The sequence below is a fragment of the Dicentrarchus labrax genome, unplaced genomic scaffold, assembly GCF_905237075.1.
Source record: "Dicentrarchus labrax unplaced genomic scaffold, dlabrax2021, whole genome shotgun sequence".
Classification (NCBI taxonomy): Eukaryota; Metazoa; Chordata; class Actinopteri; family Moronidae; genus Dicentrarchus; species Dicentrarchus labrax.
The window spans coordinates 1,783,876-1,807,235 of NW_026136717.1; the positions used below are offsets into that span (position 1 = coordinate 1,783,876).

At 42.3% G+C, this 23,360-nt stretch overlaps 2 protein-coding genes across 2 annotated transcripts in view; one reads left to right on the forward strand and one right to left on the reverse strand.

Annotated features, from left to right (window-relative positions):
• sstr1b (somatostatin receptor 1b) overlaps window positions 1-11,771 on the forward strand; it is a 251,490-nt gene extending 239,719 nt beyond the window's left edge. The window contains exon 3 of the mRNA XM_051375238.1: window positions 11,649-11,771. The gene's annotated coding sequence lies outside the window, so the exon portion shown is untranslated. The remainder of the gene's footprint in view (window positions 1-11,648) is intronic.
• rab1ba (zRAB1B, member RAS oncogene family a) lies at window positions 919-23,284 on the reverse strand. The gene is made up of 6 exons (XM_051375256.1): window positions 22,999-23,284; window positions 17,786-17,858; window positions 17,556-17,651; window positions 7,972-8,067; window positions 7,320-7,451; window positions 919-6,970 (listed from the first exon to the last, which is right to left on the reverse strand). Exons 1-6 carry the CDS (start codon window positions 23,010-23,012, stop codon window positions 6,776-6,778), a joined length of 606 nt encoding a protein of 201 aa, XP_051231216.1. The 5' UTR covers window positions 23,013-23,284; the 3' UTR covers window positions 919-6,775.
• Between the last annotated feature and the right edge of the window lie 76 nt (window positions 23,285-23,360).

The window sequence follows — 23,360 nt, forward strand, 5'->3', positions numbered from 1 at the left end:
TTTATTGAATTTTAATCACAAATACAGAAATGTTCATACACTGTACTTTTTTTTTTTTCAAAGTGATAAAACACAAACCCCCCCCCCCCCCCCACTAGCCACATCTACAAACCATATTTCCTACGGAGTATTGTTCCCGGAGTATCGTAGGAAACCGCTGGAAGTCAAGTATTAAATTGAAAGATAAATAGGGGACTTATCAAATCTACTTCAAAATTGGACAGTACAATCAAAACAAACTGTAGATGAAAAGTTGCGCTATTTGTGACTGTACGTCAAACCGCGTGCCAGTGACAACTTGTCGAATTCAGCCGATTCGCCATAAAACAGTACTCATAACTTCATATATTCTGTAACAGTCTCGCCCTGAACACGCCCTTATAACTTCAGTTTACGTGGTCCAATCTCAATGAAACTTCATGTGTTTGATAACACTCTCGCCCTGAACATGTCTACATGACAATATTCAGACATAGTGATAGCGGCACCTACTGGCAACAGGAAGTAAGCACTGCGTGGCGATTTTGAGCTGATTTACATGAAATTTTCATGTTGTGGTCCACACGTGTGACGACAGCACGTGACGCAGCCGCAGCACGCCCCGAGTTGCGTGGAGTGCGAGGTCCCGCCCAACGCTGCTTGCAGCTTTAATTATTATTATTATTATTACTACAGTTACTATTATTACTGTAATTACTGCTCATTGTCACCCATTGTTTTTGTCGTCATAGTCATCATTTTATAAAGAGTTCGGTCTAGACCTGCTCTATTTGAAAACTGACCTGAGATAACTTCTGTTATGAATTGGCGCTATACAAATAAAATTGAATTGAATTGAATCATTCTGCACAGTGAAGCTCAAACATCACACTGATTTCAGACCGGTGAGGACTTCAAGTAACAATACCAGACCAGCTCTTCTGTTGACATTGATCTTTTTCATCATTTTATTATATATATATTTATAATATGTACAGAAAAAAACATGATCAAACTCAGCAGGGAGACAGCACCAAAGTGAACAAGCCAAACTGAAAAAAAGACAGAAGGTGACTGACAGGCGAGCTCCTGCTCGGTGCTTTTTATTAACAAACAACACCTAGTGAGTGCCTTTATTAAGCCATTGAACAGCGATGGACAAGTGTGCAAATGGAAAACACCCCCTTCAACCCAAATGAATACAAAAAGTGAACAAAAGAAGAAGAGTCAAGTGTTTCATCAGAATCACATTCATAAGCAAAAGCCCCACCCAACATCAGAGCCCCCACCCTGCCCAGTGTCCCCTCATACTTCCATGGACTAGACAACACAGTATAGTATTCAATGAATACATTAAAATCAGTAGAATATCAAGACTTGTTGAAAGAAAAGTTTAAAAAAGAAAATCAAACTGCAGGACATCCAGTATATGTATGTATTGTGTGTGTGTGTGTGTGTGTGTGTGTGTGTGTGTGTGTGTGTGTGTGTGTGTCTCGAGTGTTAAGTTTCGAATGATAGCTCGTTCTGCATCTACTCGGGTGAGACTGGCACAATGCCAACATGTGTCCAAAAAACTCAGGAATGTTACACGCACCCTTGCCCCACTCTATACACAAACACAACACACTCACTGCTTCCTTCCCTCCCCCTTTAATGGCAGATTCCAGTCCTGCCGACAAACTGCAGCATTCCAGATTAGCTCAACAGGGCTGAAAATGCTCCCAATACGCCAGTGTAAAACGATGCCACTGCGCACGTCTCCACGTGGTGCCAATGTGATTAGAGGCGGCCGACATCATGCTTCGCTCTGATCACTCCGCAGCTGAAGTGATGGTGATGAGGCTTCACTGTCCTCAACATGTGTTTAGAGCTGAGATTGCACTTTTGCAGCTGCATGCTCTTTGGGACCGTGCGGCAGCAGAAAAGTTCTTGCAGAGAGAAACCAGGAGTGCAACCAAAGCCTGGGTGAGATTCTCTTATCTGAGGAGGAGGGGCCAGTCAGGGAGGATTCATCACACTGCAGTCACCTGGGTCAGTCAGTGTACTCTGCGGCCAACAGATTTTCATTTTGAAATGAGAAAACCAAAATCTTGACTACATTTATAAATACGGGTCGGTTTTCCATTTTTATTTAAAAAAACAAAAAAACAACAGAAAACAGGCTCGTTTCTCATTTTAAAGAAAATCAGTTGGCTGCAAAATACACTGACCGACCTGGTTGGCTGGAGGGGAGAGTTGGGGAGTTCATATCCGGTCAGCAAACAAAGACCAGTCAGTCCCTTAACCTCTGGACGCCCCCAACGCCACACAAGTGATGAACTCAGGTTTGAAATGGAACACCATTAGCTTCTGAGCACGGACATCTCCCTGCTGTGTACAACCATACCAGAGTTCTTAGAATGCTACTTCTAGTATATGCACTCTTTAAAGTGGTATACAACATCACTAAATGTTCCAGTTCTGTGTAAAACAGGGTAAAACGGTGGGCAGAGTGTTGAGTTCTTTACGTAGAGGCCCCTCTATAAGGGCAGAGGGTTGCTCTTTTCCTCACATTCCTTCCAGTTTCCCTGGAAATACCGCAGAGACCTAACACAACTATGAGAGCCGCTCATAGCCTCACACCCACCTCCGATTCCACCCTTACTACACCAACCGTTGGCAGATCATCAGGTCTGTACATAGCTGTCTTGGTACAGCGACAAGGGGAACTGCTAGCTCCAGTTTGCTCCTCTGTAAGTAAGAAGGTATCAAACCTCACTGGAGGTTCATTCTCTTCTTTACTCAAAGCTTCTGATCAAGTTTGCCAGTTTCTCTTAACTCAGGGCACACTTAAGTGCCTTTTTTCAGAGCTTTCAGCCACCTTTCACCTTAATGAGGAATTACAATTTTTGAAGATCATCAAGAATGTTCAAAAGGATAGGGGAAGTCTATCAATGTCCATGTCCACAGCTTTGCGGACATTACTGCAGGAATTAAACCAGTGCTTCCCAACCTTTTTGGTATGAATAACCCCCATAGTCACATAAAAAAAGATATATTGGTGGATGTTACAATATTTTCATACAATTTAAATCTATAATATCTAACATTTCGGCATTAAAATGTCTATAGACACATCATTACTTGTCATTTTATTCAGGTAACGCTGTGTTTCACCGGTCGCCTATGGCGTCATATCCTCTTTGTGCCTGCGTCAGCGTTGTGGTTGTCTGCCAGAAGCTGTCATACATTGACTGTTGATCCAGTCTGAAGCCACATTGTTACCATCCACTGTTTAGATCTTGGTGCTGTTTAACTCTAGATTTGAACCAGATGAAGGATTTTAGTCATCCCACCGGGACGTCCTTTGTCTGTCCAACAGCGTGGGAGAAGCAGTGATTGTTAAGGTGGAACTGCTTTATTCAGTGTGTTTAGTGGCTTTAATCAGCGGGTCTGTTTGTTTTGGAGAGGAGGAGACCTCTGTGGATAATTGGGCTCCCGGTAGAAACCTCCTGAACTACTACTACAACCACATCATTGATTACATTTTTTCAAATTAGTTGAGCTCTTCTTATAATCTCTCCATGTACCCCTTGGCAACAGCAGAAGTACCCACTGGGGTACAAGTTCCCATGGTTGGGAATCACTGTGTTAAACAACCTGTCGTGTTGAATATAAAGGCCTCATTATACTGCAAACAAAGTAATCGTCAAATCATCAACAGAAACAGCTGTACACTTTTGTCTTTAGATGATGTGGGACAACATTTCGTACAACCTTGTTCATTTGAAGCATATTGAGGCCTTAGTAGTTATTGTTGAGGAATCAAATGTAGAAAGACGGATTACACAAGTGGCACAAACTGGAGCATTAGAGCATTTGATAAGGAACCAGAAATACACAGGGACTAAAAGACAATGGGACACAGCTATAACAAACGGGACGACCTCGGGGAAGGAACAGCATCTTCAGTAAGACCCCACCCCCTCAGCCAACAGACACACCCACACCACATCTCTACCTCAGCTTCATCTGCAAACAAGCCAGAACGAAACGACACCCTAAAACCTACCTGTCACGAACTGAACGTGACAGCTGAAGCTAACTGTACGAATTGTCTCTCTCGATGAGAAAATAAAAAACAATCAAACCACAACAATAATAAAAGAGTAATTGTAAGATCAATGCAGAATACTGCCAATTGCTTCGGTTTGTCAAAGATGTCACACACCCTCACTCTTGTCATATCCGTGGGCAGCGGGACTGTAATGTTTAGTGTCATTCCAGGAAGTCACCGTGCTAAATGTCACAGCATTTTGTCACATTGCTTTCTTTTACACTTGAAATTATTCCTTTGAAGACTAAAAAAAAAAGAACTAACACCATATATGGCCATGACAACCACCTCCATCCGAGCTCTGACATCTACATGTGGAATCAACTGACCCGCCAATGGTTCCTGCAGGGGGTTTGGTTAAAGAATGCCTCGGTTAATGCTCCCAGCAAGTACTACAGTCTGTCTTTGCATGGAGATCTCTTCTCCTGCGTGTGACCTCATTACTGGGGCCTGGTCACACCAGCATTAATAACAGCAACATTCTGAGCCAAAGGCAATTTATTTCATTGGAATCACTTGAATTAAATCTGCACAAAGCTTTTCCTTAGTTTAACTTTGTTGATTCTTTTTGATGCAATCATTTGTGCCATCGAGAAATCGCATGCCGTCTTCTGACTTTTGAGGGAACAAAGTGGAGGAGGCTATCATGTTAGCTGTGTTGTGCCATCCACTTTATATAAGAGACATGGTTAACAGACAAGAGTCGATGGTACATTGGTGGTCTCTTGAGGGAACTAGCTAGCTGGCTTGTTTGCTCACAGGCCCCAGCAGCTTGCCAACTAGCCGCACAAGTAGTCGCTATGCTACCTAGCTTGTTTCATGAGAGTGCAAAATAAATGTTGCTTTGCCAACTTCTGACCAGTATGCTTCATGGTGGAATTAAGGGATTGGAATTGACGATTTTTGTATCTTTAATTTGACAATCATGCTCACTTTATAGATCAATTGACCCTTCCTAAGCCCCACCCCCTTTTGCCTTCGTCAACTTCCTCCTTTCCTGTACTTAGATATGCTATGTGCTAGGCTAGGCTACTTTGAAAAGACAATTTGAGGATGGTTAAAAGATAAAAGTGACCTATATACAGTATCGTCACATCTTAAGTGATCTAATATTATCAAAAACACAAGCTAACTAGCTAGCTAATTTACATCAACCGTTAGCTGGCTAGTTACATTTGAAAGCTAGTGCTAGCAATACTCTAGCTAACTAATTAGATAAATTACAAGCGATAATTAACTATTTAGCTTGTGTTCGGCTAAAATTAGCAAACTTAAGATGCAACTATATATATATATATATATATATATATATATATATATATGTGACTTTTATCTTTTAACCATCTTCAAATTGTGGTTGTCTTTTCAACACAGGCTAGCCTACCACATAGCATATCTAAGTACAGTAAAAGAGGAAGCTGAGGGGTGGGACTCAGGAAGGGTCAATTAGCTACGTGTGAGGGGTTTTGAAAGCAAGCTCTCTTTTTTTGTTCACACAACTACTTCCATTGTCTGTATATACAGCTCCTCCTAGCATGCTTGAAGCATTGAGACCGTAAAGGTGTGCTCAGATAGAACGCAAGGTGAACTTCAGAGCTGGTGCAAATGCGTGTAAAGTCAATGTAAAGACTTAAATGGGCATGAACAGACACAAATTCATCCAACTGAGGCGAAGACACGTCTGGTAGTAGTGTCGCAGAAAAGGTTTCCACTCGAGCAAAAAAACTCAGAGACGGGTGGAATATGAAGACAGACTTGAGAGAAATAACAAAAGAAGTTCAATCAGAGGCTGAGTTGAACACATACACGCACGGTCGAAGAGTCCATTTCTAGCTAGCTTACAGCTAACATCACATCAGTTGGTACACTGGTTGTTTGCTTGCCAAATTCATGTGAATGATCAGAAAATTCCCTTTCTGTCTGAACACACCTTAAGACAGTGAGAGTGGAAGCAAGGGAAGAGGAGGCTTTCTTCAATAAATGGAAAAGATGAGTCACTGTTACTGCTATTCAGGAACACTTCCTACTGTGTACAGAGCATTTACAGTGTGTGACTGAGGCACACTGCACCTGTGTGTGTGCAGGTAAATACGTTTACGCTGGGGCGAGGTGTGGGGATTGCCATAAGATGAGATCAGCCAAGACAGCCTGAGGAGGAAGGTGTTTAGCCAAAAGGCTTGAATCTCTTTAACCCCCTGCCACCCCACGGCAGTGTGTGTGTGTGTGTGTGTGTGTGTGTGTGTGTGTGTGTGTGTGTGTGTGTGTGTGTGTGTGTGTGTGTGTGTGTGTAGAGATAAGTTCACCGATATCTAAATCTAATCTTCCACTGCCTCCATTCCACTCTAAATCAATATCAATCTTCCCCCGGATCTGTTTTCTTTCTGTCCTCTTGGCAGAAAGTAAAAGTTTCCTCGGTGTCCATTTCTGTCCCTCCCTCACAGACTGGTTGCCTTCCTCTTTCTGTGGTCTGCTGGGTGTGCAGGCCTGAATTAACTCTTTTTGGATGTTAACACTAACTGTTTACTCCTCTGTCTGGCCAACTGTCACCGGATCTCCAGGCTGATAGAGGGGAGTCAGTCGTGGGTTACAGGGTGTTATGGAGGAATGGCGGGGTGTGGGAGTGGCAGAGATGACGGAAGGGAACACAGAAGGGGAAGAAAGTGGAGATGGTTGTGAAGGTGGTGGGGGGCGAGGGATCCTCTAACAGCAGCCCCCTCCGGACTGCCTGACGGGGGTGCTCTCGATTTTTAAGTTGGGCTTGTCACCGCCGGCCGTGGCCCCGGGGCCCATGCGCTTCTTGATCTCCGCGGCCATGGTCATGAAGGCCTGCTCTACGTTGGTAGCGTTCTTGGCGCTCGTTTCCAGGAAGGGGATGGCCAAAGAGTCGGCGAACTCCTGGCAGGAAAGGAGGAGGAGGAAGCTCAGAGTGAAACATTCAGAGAGCTAACACTGGTTGTAGAGTTCTGACATTCTATAGACCAACAGATCATATATCAGGTACATCATAATAACAGATACTCATAGCTGTTATTATGATGTTATGTTATATACTCTGTTTACGCTTTGAGGAGAATATATAATATATAAAAATTTAATATTCTATATTTTCCTATTGTCAAGAAATCACAAGAAGTCTAGTGCACCATAGCACCCATTTGTTGTGTTCTGAGTGCTGGGGTGTGACATCGAGTACAACACAATAATTAACTGGTGAAAAGGGAATGTGTTAGTTACGGACAGATACCTTGGCTGTTGTGTAGTCTACTACTTTCTTAGTGGTCAGGTCACACTTGTTGCCCACCAGAAGCTTGTTGACATTTTCACTGGCGTAGCGGTCGATTTCCTGAAGCCACTGCTTGATGTTGTTGTAGGATTCCTGCACAAACGACAACAAGAACAGCTGCATGATAAACTGGAGATAACTGCGGGTCAGTTTACAGGCCTTTTACCACCTCTGTGACTGGGCAGTGAGAGCACAATTCCTCTGAAATACATTGAAATAGCAGAATATTATTAACCTTCCTATCTTTCTAAAGGTCCTAAGGTTCACTACATGTTAAGACTGTATATATGAGGAGGGATAAATAATGTTTAAATAAGGATTATCAAGTGTTCTTGTTATTTTGTCCCAATTATTAATTCTAATAAGATCATTACTTCTACTCACTAATTCTCCTAATTCAAAAGGTTAAGTTGTAAGGTTTGAAAAGCATTTGTTTGTTTTGCCTTTAGTTGACTTATACCATTTTACAACTTTCTAAAATGAATATACTGCTAATTAATGAATTATGTATGAACAGAACTGTACATGGCAAAGTCATACAAAGGCAAAAAGCTATCATAAAGAACTGGACTGATTTTCAGCTCTGAGGAATCAGTACAGACTGCTGACCCACCTGATCTGTCACATCATATACAACTATGATGCCATGGGCTCCACGGTAATAACTGGAGGTGATGGTACGGAACCTCTCCTGACCTGCAGTGTCCCACTGAGAGAGAGAGAGAGAGAGAGAGAGAGAGAGAGAGAGAGAGAGAGAGAGAGAGAGAGAGAGAATATGACAGCAAGGGAGAAAAGATTAGAAATCCATACAACAATCGTTGGGGACTGGAGTAGTTTGCACCTAAGTTTGTAATAGATTATCACAGAACTCCTTTGACTGTGCTCACTACTGTTATTCTATTATATTTCAAGAATAATCTGAATAAATATGTGACAATCGAAAGATCTTGTGTATTGTTTTTTTTTTTACATTGAGCAGCAGTAGGGGATAAAGCCATGAGGAAATGGAGTGTATTTGACTTGGAAGCATTTACTTTGATGGATTCAGCTTATTTCTTTTCATTATGGATGCTGGTAGTTATGGTAACTTCTGCTTTGAGTGTCAAATCACGACAGGAGCAGGATTAAGAAGGCAAGAAGAAGAAGAAGAAGAGCTGTATCACAGTATTTTGTACAATTCTTGCGGTTTCATTGTATATGACGGTATGTTTCTGTTTGTTTTGTTGCATGAATGGGTCTTTATATTGGTTTATAATGGCTTATTCTACTGTCATCATTTATATACTGAAGGCTTTGATTAGTACCTGACGATACAATATACAGTGGGTACGGAAAGTATTCAGACCCCTTTAAAATGTTCACTCTTTGTTTCATTGCAGCCATTTGCTAAAATCCAAAAAGTTCATTTTATTTCTCATTAATGTACACTCAGCACCCCATCTTGACAGAAAAAAACAGAAATGTAGAAATTTTTGCAAATTTATTAAAAAAGAAAAACTGAAATATCACATGGTCATAAGTATTCAGACCCTTTGCTGTGACACTCATATTTAACTCACATGCTGTCCATTTCTTCTGATCCTCCTTGAGATGGTCCTGCTCCTTCATTGGAGTCTAGCTGTGTTTAATTAAACTGATTGGACTTGATTAGGAAAGGCACACACCTGTCTATATAAGACCTTACAGCTCACAGTGCATGTCAGAGCAAATGAGAATCATGAGGTCGAAGGAACTGCCCAAGGAGCTCAGAGACAGAATTGTGGCAAGGCACAGATCTGGCCAAGGTTACAAAAGAATTTCTGCAGCACTCAAGGTTACTAAGAGCACACTGGCCTCCATAATCCTTAAATGGAAGAAGTTTGGGACAACCAGAACTCTTCCTAGACCTGGCCGTCCAGCCAAACTGAGCAATTGTGGGAGAAGAGCCTTGGTGAGAGAGGTAAAGAAGAACCCAAAGATCACTGTGGCTGAGCTCCAGAGATGCAGTAGGGAGGTGGGAGAAAGTTCCACAAAGTCAACTATCACTGCAGCCCTGCACCAGTCGGGGCTTTATGGCAGAGTGGCCCGACGGAAGCCTCTCCTCAGTGCAAGACATATGAAAGCCCGCATAGAGTTTGCCAAAAAACACATGAAGGACTCCCAGACTATGAGAAATAAGATTCTCTGGTCTGATGAGACCAAGATTGAACTTTTTGGCGTTAATTCTAAGCGGTATGTGTGGAGAAAACCAGGCACTGCTCATCACCTGCCCAATACAATCCCAACAGTGAAACATGGTGGTGGCAGCATCAGGCTATGGGGATGTTTTTCAGCTGCAGGGACAGTACGACTGGTTGCAATTGAAGGAAAGATGAATGCGGCCAAGTACAGAGATATCCTGGAAGAAAACCTCTTCCAGAGTGCTCAGGACCTCAGACTGGGCCGAAGGTTCACCTTCCAACAAAACAATGAGCCTAAGCACACGGCTAAAATAACAAAGGAGTGGCTTTGGAACAACTCTGTGACCATTCTTGACTGGCCCAGCCAGAGCCCTGACCTAAACCCAATTGAGCATCTCTGGAGAGACCTGAAAATGGCTTCACCACCTTCACGTTCACCATCCAACCTGACAGAACTGGAGAGGATCTGCAAGGAAGAATGGCAGAGGATCCCCAAATCCAGGTGTGCAAAAACTTTAAAAAAATAAAATACATCAAAATAGTTGTATAAACACTAGCAGTAGTAGTCAAAGCAGTACTTCTCAAGTAAGAAACAAATTGTCACAAATTCACTGATGCAAATAGAATACGTGAGAGACAAGAATGTGTCTACTATTTTCAAAAATCTCAAACTTTTTAAATCACTCTTAAGCTGTTAAATTCAACACTTCCTGTACAGAGGTCTCACTTTAAAAGTCTTCAAGTGGCAGAGAGTTCAGAGCCCTTCTCTCTTCTTCCTTTTAGAATTCAATTTAAAGACGCAGTAGGCAACAACCCAAAGTGTCTTTATATCTTTCTTGGCTCTTGTTTCCGTTCAGGCCCGGTAGATTCTTGCAAATACCATTAGGAGCACTAGGAGGAGCCAGAGGAACCTGATTTTCGCACAGATTATCTGTCTCATGTACTGCTGTCAGGATATAGTGAAGGTTTCAGTGATTATGACAAAAAGTTATTTTTATAAAAGTGACCTACTGCAGCTTCAATTCAATTCAATTTTATTTGTATAGCACCAATTCATAACAGAAGTTATCTCAGCACACTTTTTAAATAGAGCACATAGAGCTTCAAGACCTTAATGGTAAAGCCCCATCATACATCACAGGCCGTACTGTCTGGCACTTGCTAAGTCACGACTAAAACAAGAAGAGGGCAGAGCCTTTGCAGTTGCCATTTGATATAAGATGTGTCCCCCTCCATCTCTGTTTTTAAAATTTAGGCTGAAGGACTGTGTTACATTTTACAGTTTTTAGGGTTCTTTTGTACAACATAAGCTGTGTTTAAACATACTCTAGAAATAAACTTGGCTCTTCTGGCAGGCTTTTAAATGTGAAAATCTGTCAGAATGTTGAGTTTCATTGATGAAAGCTGTCAAAAGAAAAGGCAAAATAGAAGCAGCTGGAAAATAGAAAAGTAGCACAGAGACACGATTGTTGTTGTTAGTGCTGTGAAAAAGTTTTGCTGGATTTACCACATTTATTTATTTTTACAGTACAGCTAATTTCACCCTCAACCTTTTTATTAGTGGCATTTCACTAATAAAACACTTGGCCATTATTTGAATATTAGCTTTTATTTTAGGATTAACAGTATTTATGTAGATGAAAAAATAAACTTGTACTTTGATTATTTGGTTGGCAGTTGACTCCGAGGCTGCCTCCCTGTAAATGCCGGGTTCTAACGGCCATATCAACTGTATTTCTGTGCCTAGGAAGGACAGAGTGGATTCCTTGTAGTTTTCCTTCTTGTAATCAATGATTTAAAGTGAGCATTCCTCTACTCAGCCTGCTTTGAACATGAGGGAGTTTGCACGTCAGCACAAACCCAACCTGATCAACTAAACTTAGTTTGGTAAAAACCTATTTAAGAGTGCCAAGTTGCACTTAATTAAGCAGGTCTGACTTTCCTCAGACCAGAAATAAACAATACAAATATAGCTTATTTTAAATCCACAGCAGTGAATGATCATAACCGGTCCTTCTCTGCTGCAAAATGTAATGTAATGTAACATAGAGCTCATAGTACCCTATTACCCCACTAGAACACTACGTTCTCTGAATGCTGGGCTACTTGTGGTTCCTATAGTCTCTAAAAGTAGAACAGGAGCCAGAGCCTTCAGTTACCAAGCTCCTCTCCTGTGGAACCAGCTTCCAGTTGTGGTTCGGGAGGCAGACACCCTCTCCACATTCAAGAGTAGGCTTAAGACATTCCTCTTTGATAAAGCTTATAGTTAGGGCTGGCTCAGGTGAGTCCTGAGCCAATTATTATTATTAAATTTATTATTACTACAGTTACTAATATTACTATAATCACTGCTCAGGGCTCCAGAGTGTGACCAAAATTTTTAAGAGTGCGACCAATAATGTTTCTAGGTCGCACTGGTGCACCTGACGCTGCCAGGGTGAAAACATAAATTTATTTCGCATGCGCATCACCTCTCTGTGTTCTCCTGTGAGCGAACTCACACACTCATGGTAGGATCATATTGTGTTCTAAACCAATAAGAGACAGAGCTCGGGCTGGTCTTTGCCTCTGATTGGCTGTGGTCCTGTTCACCGCGCTAAATTGTGTGTGTTTAAAAATTGCCGAGCCCCGGTCCTTCGGCGACAGCATCAGACTCAGAACCAGAGGAGGAGACAACCGAGTCTGGGATAGAGCCCGGCTCCGAGACCCAAATTAAAAAGGTCAAAATATATTCCTTCAGACAGGAATGGCTGAAACAATTTCCCTGGCTGAGGTACAACAAAGGACGTAAGGCAATGCACTGCATGCACTGTCAGGAGTGCGGTCAGAATATGGCCGGAAACTGTGCATTCGTGAGCGGGTCAACAACGTTTCGTATCTAACTTTTATTTGGAAATGTTTTATTTTGCTTAGTGTTTTGTTAGTTTGAAATTTAGTTTCAATTTCAGCTCAGTGAAGCATACACAACACTTTATTTTTCTTTTTACATATAATTGTGCTTCAAATAAAGACAAGCATTTCTCTACACCTTATTCTTGTTTAAAAATTCATTCACATTATATCGCACAAGTGCAACCAATGCAAAAACTTAGTCTGGAGCCCTGCTGCTCATTGTCCCCCATTGTTGCTGTTGTCGTCGTTGTCATCTTCTTCCTCATGCTCATCATCATCAGTCACTACTATTAGTGTAGTTGTTGCTACTGTTGTCGCTGTGCACCTCTGTCTGTCTCTGTCTCTCTCTGGTCGAGGCAGACGACAACCCAGCTAGAGCGGGGGGGGCCTGTCCGAGGTTTCTGCCTCTTAAAAGGCACACTATGAAAGATTTTACCTTAATATAACAGCTTAGTTTTCGATGGTTAACAAACTTGTAGTACAGCAATCATCACGATAGCAAAGCTGGAGAGGGACGCCACTGGCAAACCAACATGTGTCTGTGGCGCCCCGCCAAATCTTGCGAGAATCACGAATTGCTTTACGGCGCGACGTCACATACATCAGCAACATAAGAAGCAGCCTCAATGGAAGACACTAGCACTCAGACGTTACCTGGTCAGTAGACATCTTCGGAGTCTATCTTTGCCTGTTCGATGTCCGACGCTTCCATCCTACTGAACATGTGTGTTTTCAGTGTGTTTTTTGCTATTTTTAACTCTTTTCTTACTTTCCTACTACTTTGTTCACGTCGCCTAAATACTTTTGGCGTTTTTGAGCACTTTTTATTTTTTCTTTGCACGGGTCTCGATGGTGACGGGGAGTCGCATTGTTTACACCCGTGACCAGAAGATTGCCCTGAGGTACCCTAGCACCCTAATTGGAGAGACCCTCCATACCGGAGGAGCTGAGGAGGAGACGGCGAGGCTGCAGAGCGGGGGTTAAACGGAGGATGAAGAAGAGGAGGTTTAAACTCTACATCCCTGCAGTCATCACTGGAAACAAACGTGGCTACACGAGCAGATACCGGACTCCAACGTCACCATGCCCGGCTTCCAGATGGTTCGAGCCGACAGGGACACCACCGCGACCAGCAAGAAGAAAGGAGGGGGACTTGCCGTGCTCATAAACAACAGGTGGTGTAACGCCGGGCACGTCTGTATGCAAGTGCGTGTCTGCAGCCCGGACATCGAGCCCGTCGCCGTCGGACTTCGTCCATATTATCTGCCATGGGAACTTTCCAGTGTTATCGCCATCACTGTTAACATTCCTCCGTCTGGGAAAGCAGAAGCAGCGTGTGACGTCATCCACACTGTGACTGCAGGACTACAAACGAAACACCTGGAGGCCTTCATCATCATCACAGGGGACTTCAACCACGTTTCTCTCTCGTCCACACTCCCAAGCTTCTACCAGTTTGTCACATGCACCACCAGGGACAATAAGACCTTGGACCTGCTGTGCAGATGTTCCTGTTTTTTATATCTGTATTTATTTCACTCAAATGTTGCTGTGACAAGTGAATTTCCCCATTGCGGGATTAATAAAGTTATCTATCTATCTATGACACACATAGATAGATGTATGTACGTACGTATGTACGTACCGGTACACAGGGGGGAGGGGATCAGGCTGTGAGTGCAGAGACGCAGAGCCGTATATAGAGACGGCTCTGGTGAGTGGTATTTACGACAGTTAACGTTAAATACAAGTACTCCGCAGCAACTCTAGGGGTAGCTGTTCGACAAAACTGGAAAACTGCATAGTATGCCTTTTAAAAGGAAGTTTTTCCTTGCTCATGGTGGAAATTGTTGGGTCTCTGTAAATAATGTTAGAAGAAGTTTGGTCTAGACCTGCTCTATTTGAAAAGTGTACCGAGATAACTTCTGTTATGAATTGGTGCTATACAGATAAAATTGAATTGAATTGAAATTGAACATGCAGTCATTGTCATGAGTTCTGCTTTTGTTTTCCCTGCTCTCCACCCTCTTTGGAGGTGAGTTCCTGCAAGTAAATCTGAGCACAGCTTAGAAAGTGATACTAAATCCTCCTAAAGCGCCAGGTGCTTTCAGGGGTTGGAGGCAGATTGGTTAAACAGTTGTGATGTACACAACAAAGTAACCATTATACCCCAGCATCCATATGGGCCAGGACAACCAATACTTAAAAATGTACACACAAAGGACAAACCAAGGTGTCCAGGTCCTTCTGGGGACAGGAAGCTACAGTCAGTTAGAGCAGCAACTGTTGGGAGGGCCACTTTGTGTACAGTGTCTTCCTGTACTCTTACTCTTCACAGCAGACTGTGAAAAGCTAATGTCGGCAAGTTAGTAGATATGAATCAGGCTAAAAACTAATAAAATACCCTAAAACTGGATGTCTCCTGTTCGGAGCTGTGGAGTAAATAACAAGCAAAAACGTGATGACTGCTAGCAACTAACTAGCTAAAGCGTCACAAACTCAGGTTACCCACAAGCCCACTTTTCTTAAAGGGTAAGGATTGGCCGGTAATACACTGGTGCAGTCAGGCTGTGGGTGTGCTGGCCAGAGATGGAGGAAGTATTCAGCTCCATTAAGTAAAAGTACTAATACCAACCCCACAATGCAAATACTGCATTCTGAACCTTACTACGGTAGAAGTATTACAGCAGTATTTCTCAAATAGTGGGGCTCGCCCCACTGTGGGGGGCGCAGTGAGGTGTCGGGGGGGCGCGACAGGCAGGGGTGACTGACGGGGGAGGAGAGATGGAGAAGTTTCTGACAGGAGTAAAAAGAAAAACGGAGGAGGCGTCAGAGGCAAGAACAGCAAGTAACGGTAACCGGCATAAACCTATTATGGCCAGGAAATATGACGAAGCCTACATAGCCCTGAATACGGTCGGAAATGAGGAAAGACCTGTGTGTGTTTTATGTTTAAAAACGGCGGACAGCATTAAACCACACAAATTAAGACGGCACTTGGAGACCTTACACCCCAGGTATGTCAATAAGCCACTGGACTTTTTTCATCGAAAGCTCGATGAGTATCGCCAACAGGCCGGTCAATCAGTAAATAAAAAAGCACTGTCATTCAATAATAGCAGAGGAGCTAATACTCCAACAGCATTGGACACTGTCACAATCATAGGTGAGGAAAGTGCTGAGACACTGAATACTGTCCCTCTTTCCAATGACACGATCGGGAGACTTATATTTGACATTTCAGACGACCTCCAAGAACAACTCACAGAACATCTAACAGATAAACGTTAAATATAAGTAATATTGTTGCAAATTTTGCACAAAAAAAACAAATGTTAAAAAGTCATATACCTTTTTGAAAAGGAATAAGCTGATGAAGCTGACAAGTGACCAATGTTTACAGTTTTAAAAAGTTTTGAATGTTACTGTAAAAATGCACATCCCAGTGAATCATTTGCACTTTTTTCTCTGTTTTGAGAATCACACAGACTGAGCAGTCTTGTTTAAATGTTACAAATTGAGTTAATAAACTTGAACTTGGAAATTGTTTTTAGTTGTTGCAGATGTTATCTCAGCTCATTTTATCAATCCATTTAGATAATCAGGTGATTGTATGCAGAATGCTGGTGCTAGCAACTCATACAGTGGTTTGTACAGATAAATAAATAAATATCAGTTTCTCAATAGTATTAAAATTCAGAGGGGGCGTGAAAGAATGTCTGTCCTCTAGGGGGGGCTTGACAGAAAATAATTGAGAACCACTGTATTACAGCAACATTTACTCAAAAAGGATACTGTGCAGTAAAAAGGTCCCCGTCAGTGATTTACTATGATATATGATGTTTTTGGACTAATGCTGCATTAATGATGCTTTTTACTTTTTCGCTTTTTTACTGCTGTATTAAGGTTTTTTATATACTATACACTGATCAGCCATAACATTATGACCACCTACAGTCCCACACCAACAAACTGTGATGCTCTGTGTGTTCTGACACCTTTCTATCAGAAACAGCATTAACTGTTTCAGCAGTTTGAGCTACAGTAGCTCGTCTGTTGGAACCGACCCCACGGGCCAGCCTTCACTCCCCAGGTGGATCTGTGAGCTCTGGCCGACCATTGACCACTGCAGACCGGGAACCCCCCACAAGAGCTGCAGTTTTGGAGATGCTCTGACCCAGTGGTCTAGCCATCACAATGTGGCCCTTGTCAAAGTCGCTCAAATCCTCAAGCTGCCCTTTTTCCTGCTTCTAACACATCAACTTTGAGGATAAAATGTTCACTGGCTGCCTAATTTATCCCACCAAGGTGCAATGATAACCAGATAATCAGTGTCATTCACTTCACCAGTCAGTGCTCACAATGTTAAAGCTGATCAGTGTATAAACTAGTTTTGTTGCCCTACATTTGGCCTTGATTCCCCAATAAGTTTGTATCTGTCAAAGGCCAAAGTGGCCTCGCCTTAAAACTGACTTAATTCCAGTAATTCCAGGTTACTGGTTGTTTACCTGTTGTTACTAATTTCTGTAGTGGGATTCGGCTAAATAGCAGCCAAATTAGAGGGCAGCTGTGGCTCAGAGGCAGAGCGAGTCGTCCACTAATCTTGTTGGTTTGATCCCCGGCTCCTCCCGCCACATGTCGAAGTATCCTTGAGCAAGATACTGAACCCCAAATTGCTCCTGATGCATCGGTGTGTGAATGTGTATGAATGAGTTAGTTTCTGTTTGATGTGGCACGTAGTGTAAAAGCGCTTTGAGTGGTCGGAAGACTAGAAAGGCGCTATACAAGTACAGGTCCATATACCGTTTACCAAATTACAACAAGAAGAATAAGACTACAGTAACTCTATTTATCTCCAGGTGTGTTTAGAGTGATGTATGCAAATAAACAGAACAACAGTGTGCTTTTAATTGTGTATGTATGCCTGTGCAGAGCTATTTTTGTTTAAAAAATTGGTTGTGTTTAAGGTGGCACAGTCTGTTCCCTTAACTAAAACAGGATCCAGTTACAGCTCCGCCTGACTGCAAAACACACACGCGCGCACATGCACACAGAGCATGTCTCTCATGTTTTGATAACAATGGTTGGATCCAAGCCCCAGCTCAGGTGAGGGTTACAGAGAGTGTGTGTGTGTGTGCGCACTCACAATCTGCAGTTTGATGGTCTTGCCATCCAGCTCAATGGTACGGATCTTGAAGTCCACTCCGATGGTGCTGATGTAGCTCTCTGTGTAGGTGTCATCCTGCGGTTAGAGCGAGGAAGAGGAAGATGGGGTCAGGCCAACAACAGAATGAGGAAAGGCCGTTGGAAGAGAAACATTCAGAGGCTCACAGTAATAAAGAACGTCTTTTAAAAGAGGGCAAGGTGACTACTTACAGCAAAGCGCAGCAGGAGACAGGACTTTCCCACTCCGGAGTCTCCGATGAGCAGAAGCTTGAACAGATAGTCACTGAAAGGAAAAAACAATCCAGGTCAGAACAGGGACCACCTTTCTAACCTCTAACCTCTACAGTGTTACAGCTGATACAAAGAGTAATTAATGACTGTGACTGAAGCCACACACTTTTCTCTTAAGTCAGACTGGGTTGACATTTTTTAATACCAGTAACAATAACCATATCTGAATGAACAATACTTTATACTGTACTTCGCTAATTATATTTTTAAAAAGCAAAAAGCCCTACCTAGAGCCAGGTTTGTTTGATCTGGGCTACTGTAGAAACATGGTGGCGGAACTCTGGAGATAAAAGCGACTCATTCTAAGGTAACAAAAACGTAACGATTCTTATATTTCAGCTGCAATCCTCATCATCCGATGGAGTTAGATTAGATTGTTAAATGGCTTGTGTTCAATGAAATTATCATACAGCATTTCTAAAACCAGAGAGTGGATTGATTGGAGGGTTATTAAGGGCCTAAAAGTGCATTTGTGCCCTGGGGCCCTCCAGCAGGTTCATCAGGCCCTGGAACTATGAAACTCTTTGATTTTAGTGCCCATACCTGGCCTGAAGCCCAACCTTATTTTGAGAGGTATAAACATGTTTTTCTATTGAGGTTTGATACTCACTCCTGCATGTTCTTCCAAAACATCCCCTGCCCTCCACCCCCCACCCATCCCCACCCAATCACTGACAGGAAAAACATCACATGAATTTGACACACAGCACCAACAGCTGTAGAGAATTGCCCAATGCCACTGCTATTCTTGTGTCAAAGGAAACTGAGACCTGTCGCGTATCGCAGCCTGACACTGATCAACTGACAATATCTTACCAACACTTGATGTAACAGCACTGTTGCAATCAGCCCAGTTCACATTTCTACAGCCAAGCAACAACCTCTGTGGCTGCAAACAAAGTCAACACGGAAGTACCAAAAACTGCAGTTCCTCTAACAGCCACTTGAGGCTGTCTCCAGCAGTGGGTCAATCTCCATAGGGTCCCATATTAAAATGCCAAACTTTCCAGCAGAAATATATTGACAGCCTGGTACATAAAACTGTTCAGGTCTCTATAGCTAATTTTACCGTTAATGACAACTGTACGTGGGGTGAATCTTTATAGAACCTACCCATATAAATCATATTAAGGCTTAACGGTAGGGGTGGGCGATATGGGCAAAAAATAATATCTCGTTATTTTTGGGGATTTTGGTGATAACGATAATCAGTCGATATCCTTTAAAATGTGATTGGAATTGTCTGAGTTAGGGCTTGTGTCCACCAAACGCGTTTTTAGCGCTGAGAGCTCAAAAACTCATTTTCCGAGCGCCCAGCGGTGTTAAAAGTTGAACAGATTTCAACTTGAAGCGCTCTGAGCACTGCGCTAAAAAAAACATCCCTGCATCTTTTTACCGCTGAAGGCGCTTAGTGCTCTGAACGCTGAAGCTCATAGGATTTGTATTCAACATAGGCGCTGCTAGCACTAAAAACGTGTTTGGTGGACACAGACCCTTATCAGTCTTTTCGAAACTAAACCATTTCCATGCCAGAGAGGTAGACCCACGTCTCGGCACTAAATCATCTGAAGTACCGGTAGCTTCAGGGACTGGAGGTGTTTGCATTTTCTCTCTACCATCACAACGCGCTGCTAAACTGTTGCAAGGGAGATGCTAGCGAGAGGTCATGTGATCACGCCATGTGATCACGTGAGGCCCACTAGTGGTGTGACTGAATCCTGCCATGCTGTAGAGAGAGTTGCTGCACCGTGTATTAAGTGGATGTGAGGAGTTTCCACGTGCGTTTCAATATTTTTGGCGAAGTAATTTAAATACTCCATAATGGAAATTTGCACATCATCAAAACAACAATGACGATATTATCACAAACGATATATATCGCCCACCTCTACTTAACGGTACACATAAATAAAGGCGACTGCTTTGGGTGACAGATTTTCAGTAACCAGGTTTCATTCAGTCTGCCTCAGCCCCAAGCTGCATTTTTGGATTAGTTGAGAGCCAGCGGACTCAGGACTGCCAAATTATACAGTCTATGGGTAGCTAAGTGACGCAAAATAGGCAGTTAAACTGTCATCGTGGCAACATTAATAGCTTTGACTGCCAGATAAGTAGGGCTACAAGTTTCAGTTTTAATATAAAAGTTGACTTTTTCTGTCACATTACTTTTTCTTCAAAAACCTTTTTTCATTTTACAAAAGGAGCCACAGTTCTCAAATGTTAAATGTTGTCCAAAAGAACTTTGACCAAATAAAATAATGTAAAATTGGCAAAATTACATTTGAAATCAAGAACTATCTGATCTAAGTAATCAAGATTATGACCAGAGATTTGAAACCAGCTTTTGGTACTAAAATAAGCAGAGCAATGCTAATGTAAAATTCACAGTTGCAGGCTGTCAAAGATTCATCATATATAGAGCAGGCAGGTAAGGAACCTCAATACCTGCTTAGTACAGACTGAATTGGTCTATATTATGATAATCTGAATCATAATTTCAGATTTAAAGCTTTAATAGATGGACTAGCAGATGCTCAGCAGCCTTTCTCACAAAGAGTGTGATCAAATGATTGGTTGGATAGGGGTTTGCTTGATTAGCTTATGAGCGGGTTAAAAAGGAAAAGAGGGTGTCACACTGGAGGAGGATAAACACCAGTCAAACAGATTTTTGTACAACCTAGCAGCCCAAAAGGTGGTCTTTTAAGCTGCTTACAACGACTCTATAAAGCATTCGTAAATGTTTTGTCAATAAGCCTGTCACAATCATTTACAAGATAGCTGAATGTTGCGAATGAGATTCAAAAATCAACTATCTTTCTTTGCCTCCGACCCGAAGCGTCTTCCTGTTTTTCAGGCCTGGTGGATTCTTGCAAGTGCCACAAGGAGAACCCCGAGGAACCTGATTTTTTCACAGATAATCTGTCTCATGTACTACTGTCAGCAGTGTTTCCTCTATGTTGATTTTGCCGCCACGGTATCAGAAATGGGGCAGACGCACAATGTAGTCCCGGTTGCCTTTTAAATGATCCTGCCGACATAATGCACCCCCGTTGGCTGCTGCTCACATTGCAATTTAACAACAACGGATGGGCCTGCCGCCGCTGCTAAAAAAAATCCTAGAGGAAACACTGGTCAGTACATACTGAAAGTTTCAGGGAATATGACAAAAAAGTTATTTTTATAAGTTGCTTACTGCAGCTTTTAAAAACCAGTAAAAACACTGAATAAAGCAGTTCCACATTAAAAATAACTGTTTCTCCCACACGGTTCTCTAACGTTAGCTCAGCTTGTTTCTCTGATAACTTAAGATCCAGACGTCCTATAACTAAAATCCTTCATCTGGTTCAAATCTAGAGTTAAAAGGCACCAAGATCTAAACAGTGGATGGTAACAATGTGGCTTCAGACTGGATAAACAGTCAATGTATGACAGCTTCTGGCAGACAACCACAACACTGACGCAGGCACAAAGGGGATATGACGCCATTGACAGGCGACCGGTGAAACACAGCGTTACCTGAATAAAATGACAGATTTCTTTTCAACATTGTTGGAAACATTTGGGATAATGGAAGTACACAACTCAACTACATATAGAACATAGAGCTGGAGTTTATAGACAGTTTAATGCAGGAATGTTACAGATTAAACCCTTTATAAAAGTGACACCAAATCTTTGAAGATGGATAACCAGCCTAAATAAAGTGCACTTCCACGCCTACCAACATGCAATGTATAATCATAGGCAATATTAAGGCATATTTAACCAGAGACAGGATTCTACAGTATGTGTAAACATATGGCGAAATAAAGACTGTCTGCTAAGGGTGTGGAAGTGTTAGCTTAGCTTGTAAGACAAGCTTTCACAAGGATTCAAAGGGCTCTCGGCAGCTGGGACATTTCAGCACCGACTGTTGACAGTACGTCTTACAAACCGAGCGAGGGATTCGGTGACAAGCAGGTGTCCTCTCATTTCTGGGCTGCAGGTCAAACATCTGCTACCTGTCGTATCGTCTAACATTAACTCCAACATGCTCCACAGCAGAGAGGAGCCAATGTGGGCATTTTATCGGCAAAATTATAAAGTAGGTAAAACAGCATTCAAAAGCAGGGGCCTGATAACCAGATTTAAAGTCGGCACCAACCTTATGAAATAAATCTACAAATAAATGATATGCAAATAGTTGCTCTTAATCCAGGTAGTAAAAGGAAAGGTATTTCTAAAAACTGAAAATGTACAAACCGATATCTTTCATTTATGGCAGATTTAGGGCAGGCTTGGGGAGTAACAGATTACATGTAGCTGAGTTACATGATCAGAAAACAAAAAATAAATTTACATTTAGTAAAAATGGGCAATATTAAGCGGGATTTCAATTTTAAAATACAGCCGTTTTTCTTAAATACACTAAACAGAGGACATATTTTTTCCATTTCCATCTTCTTTTCAAAGGTTGCATTGTTCTGTTGTCTTATAGAACACACTCACATCAATACTTCTTATTGAAATTTATTTTCTCTTGTCTTTATTTACATGTAATTTATTACATTACTTTAATATTATGATGTTTGGATGAGGATACTGGCTACATTTTTAAACAGGTCCGATTTTTATCGGATAAGTAACCCTTTCCAACCCTTAGTATAGTATGCACCTGTGTCTATACAGACGGCAACTGTGTCCATATGAAAAAAACAACAGGCTACAGGTCAGCCGTAACATATCTGTACTGCACTACTTCACGTTAGCTAAGGCTATTCGTTTCCTTTCTGGTATGCAGAGCAGGTTACAGCGTTTCCTGTGAACGTTTCGTACTCTCGTTTCAAACACTGCACTTTTCGTCTGTTTGTCCCGTGAAAGGTCGCGTGCCACAGCCGACACGGTGAGGCACGAGCGAGCTGTCAGCTGACGTTGAGAGAAAACACGTTCGCGAGACTGTCACATTAAAGGAGCTGTCCGCGCCCTGTTCGCGAGCTAGCTGGTGTTTGCCAATGAATTTAACCACAGAACAATTAGCCTAGCATTATTTACATAAGGGTACGCCATATAACCGCATATAATTACGGTTTCTAGCTTAACACGGCAGTGACCGCCTTACAATGGAGCACAATTAATGGAAGGTTAAAACTCACTATTCGGGATTCATGGTTTCACTCTGGACGTATTTTTCTGTCGGCGACTCGACTCTTCCTTCCTACTCCGGTCAAAAAAGATGACTTGTAACGTTAGGTCCTGGTATTCGAGGCACTTAGATCGCTGTTTTACCGTCTCCGTTACTGTCCACTGTATTCAACCTTTACTGTTTCATATGTACTTGGTTCTAGCGGACATATCCCTGTTTCCTCAGGCTGAGCTGCTCTATTTTACTCCTTTTTTCTGCCTTTCTGTGTCCGTTGCTTGCTATAGGCTCAAGATGGCTGCGCAGGTGCGGTAGTGACGTGGAATGACGTGTCACTACTTAAAAAGCCGGACAAATCTAGAATTAGAGAAGTGC

Bases quoted from the DNA above. Each gene is read 5' to 3' on its own strand.
- rab1ba (XM_051375256.1), bottom strand. The intron at 17,652-17,785 runs GTAAGTAGTCAC...CTCTAACCGCAG, and splicing joins GTCTCCTGCTGCGCTTTGCT to GATGACACCTACACAGAGAG. The intron at 8,068-17,555 runs GTGAGTGCGCAC...TCTCTCTCTCAG, and splicing joins AGACCATCAAACTGCAGATT to TGGGACACTGCAGGTCAGGA.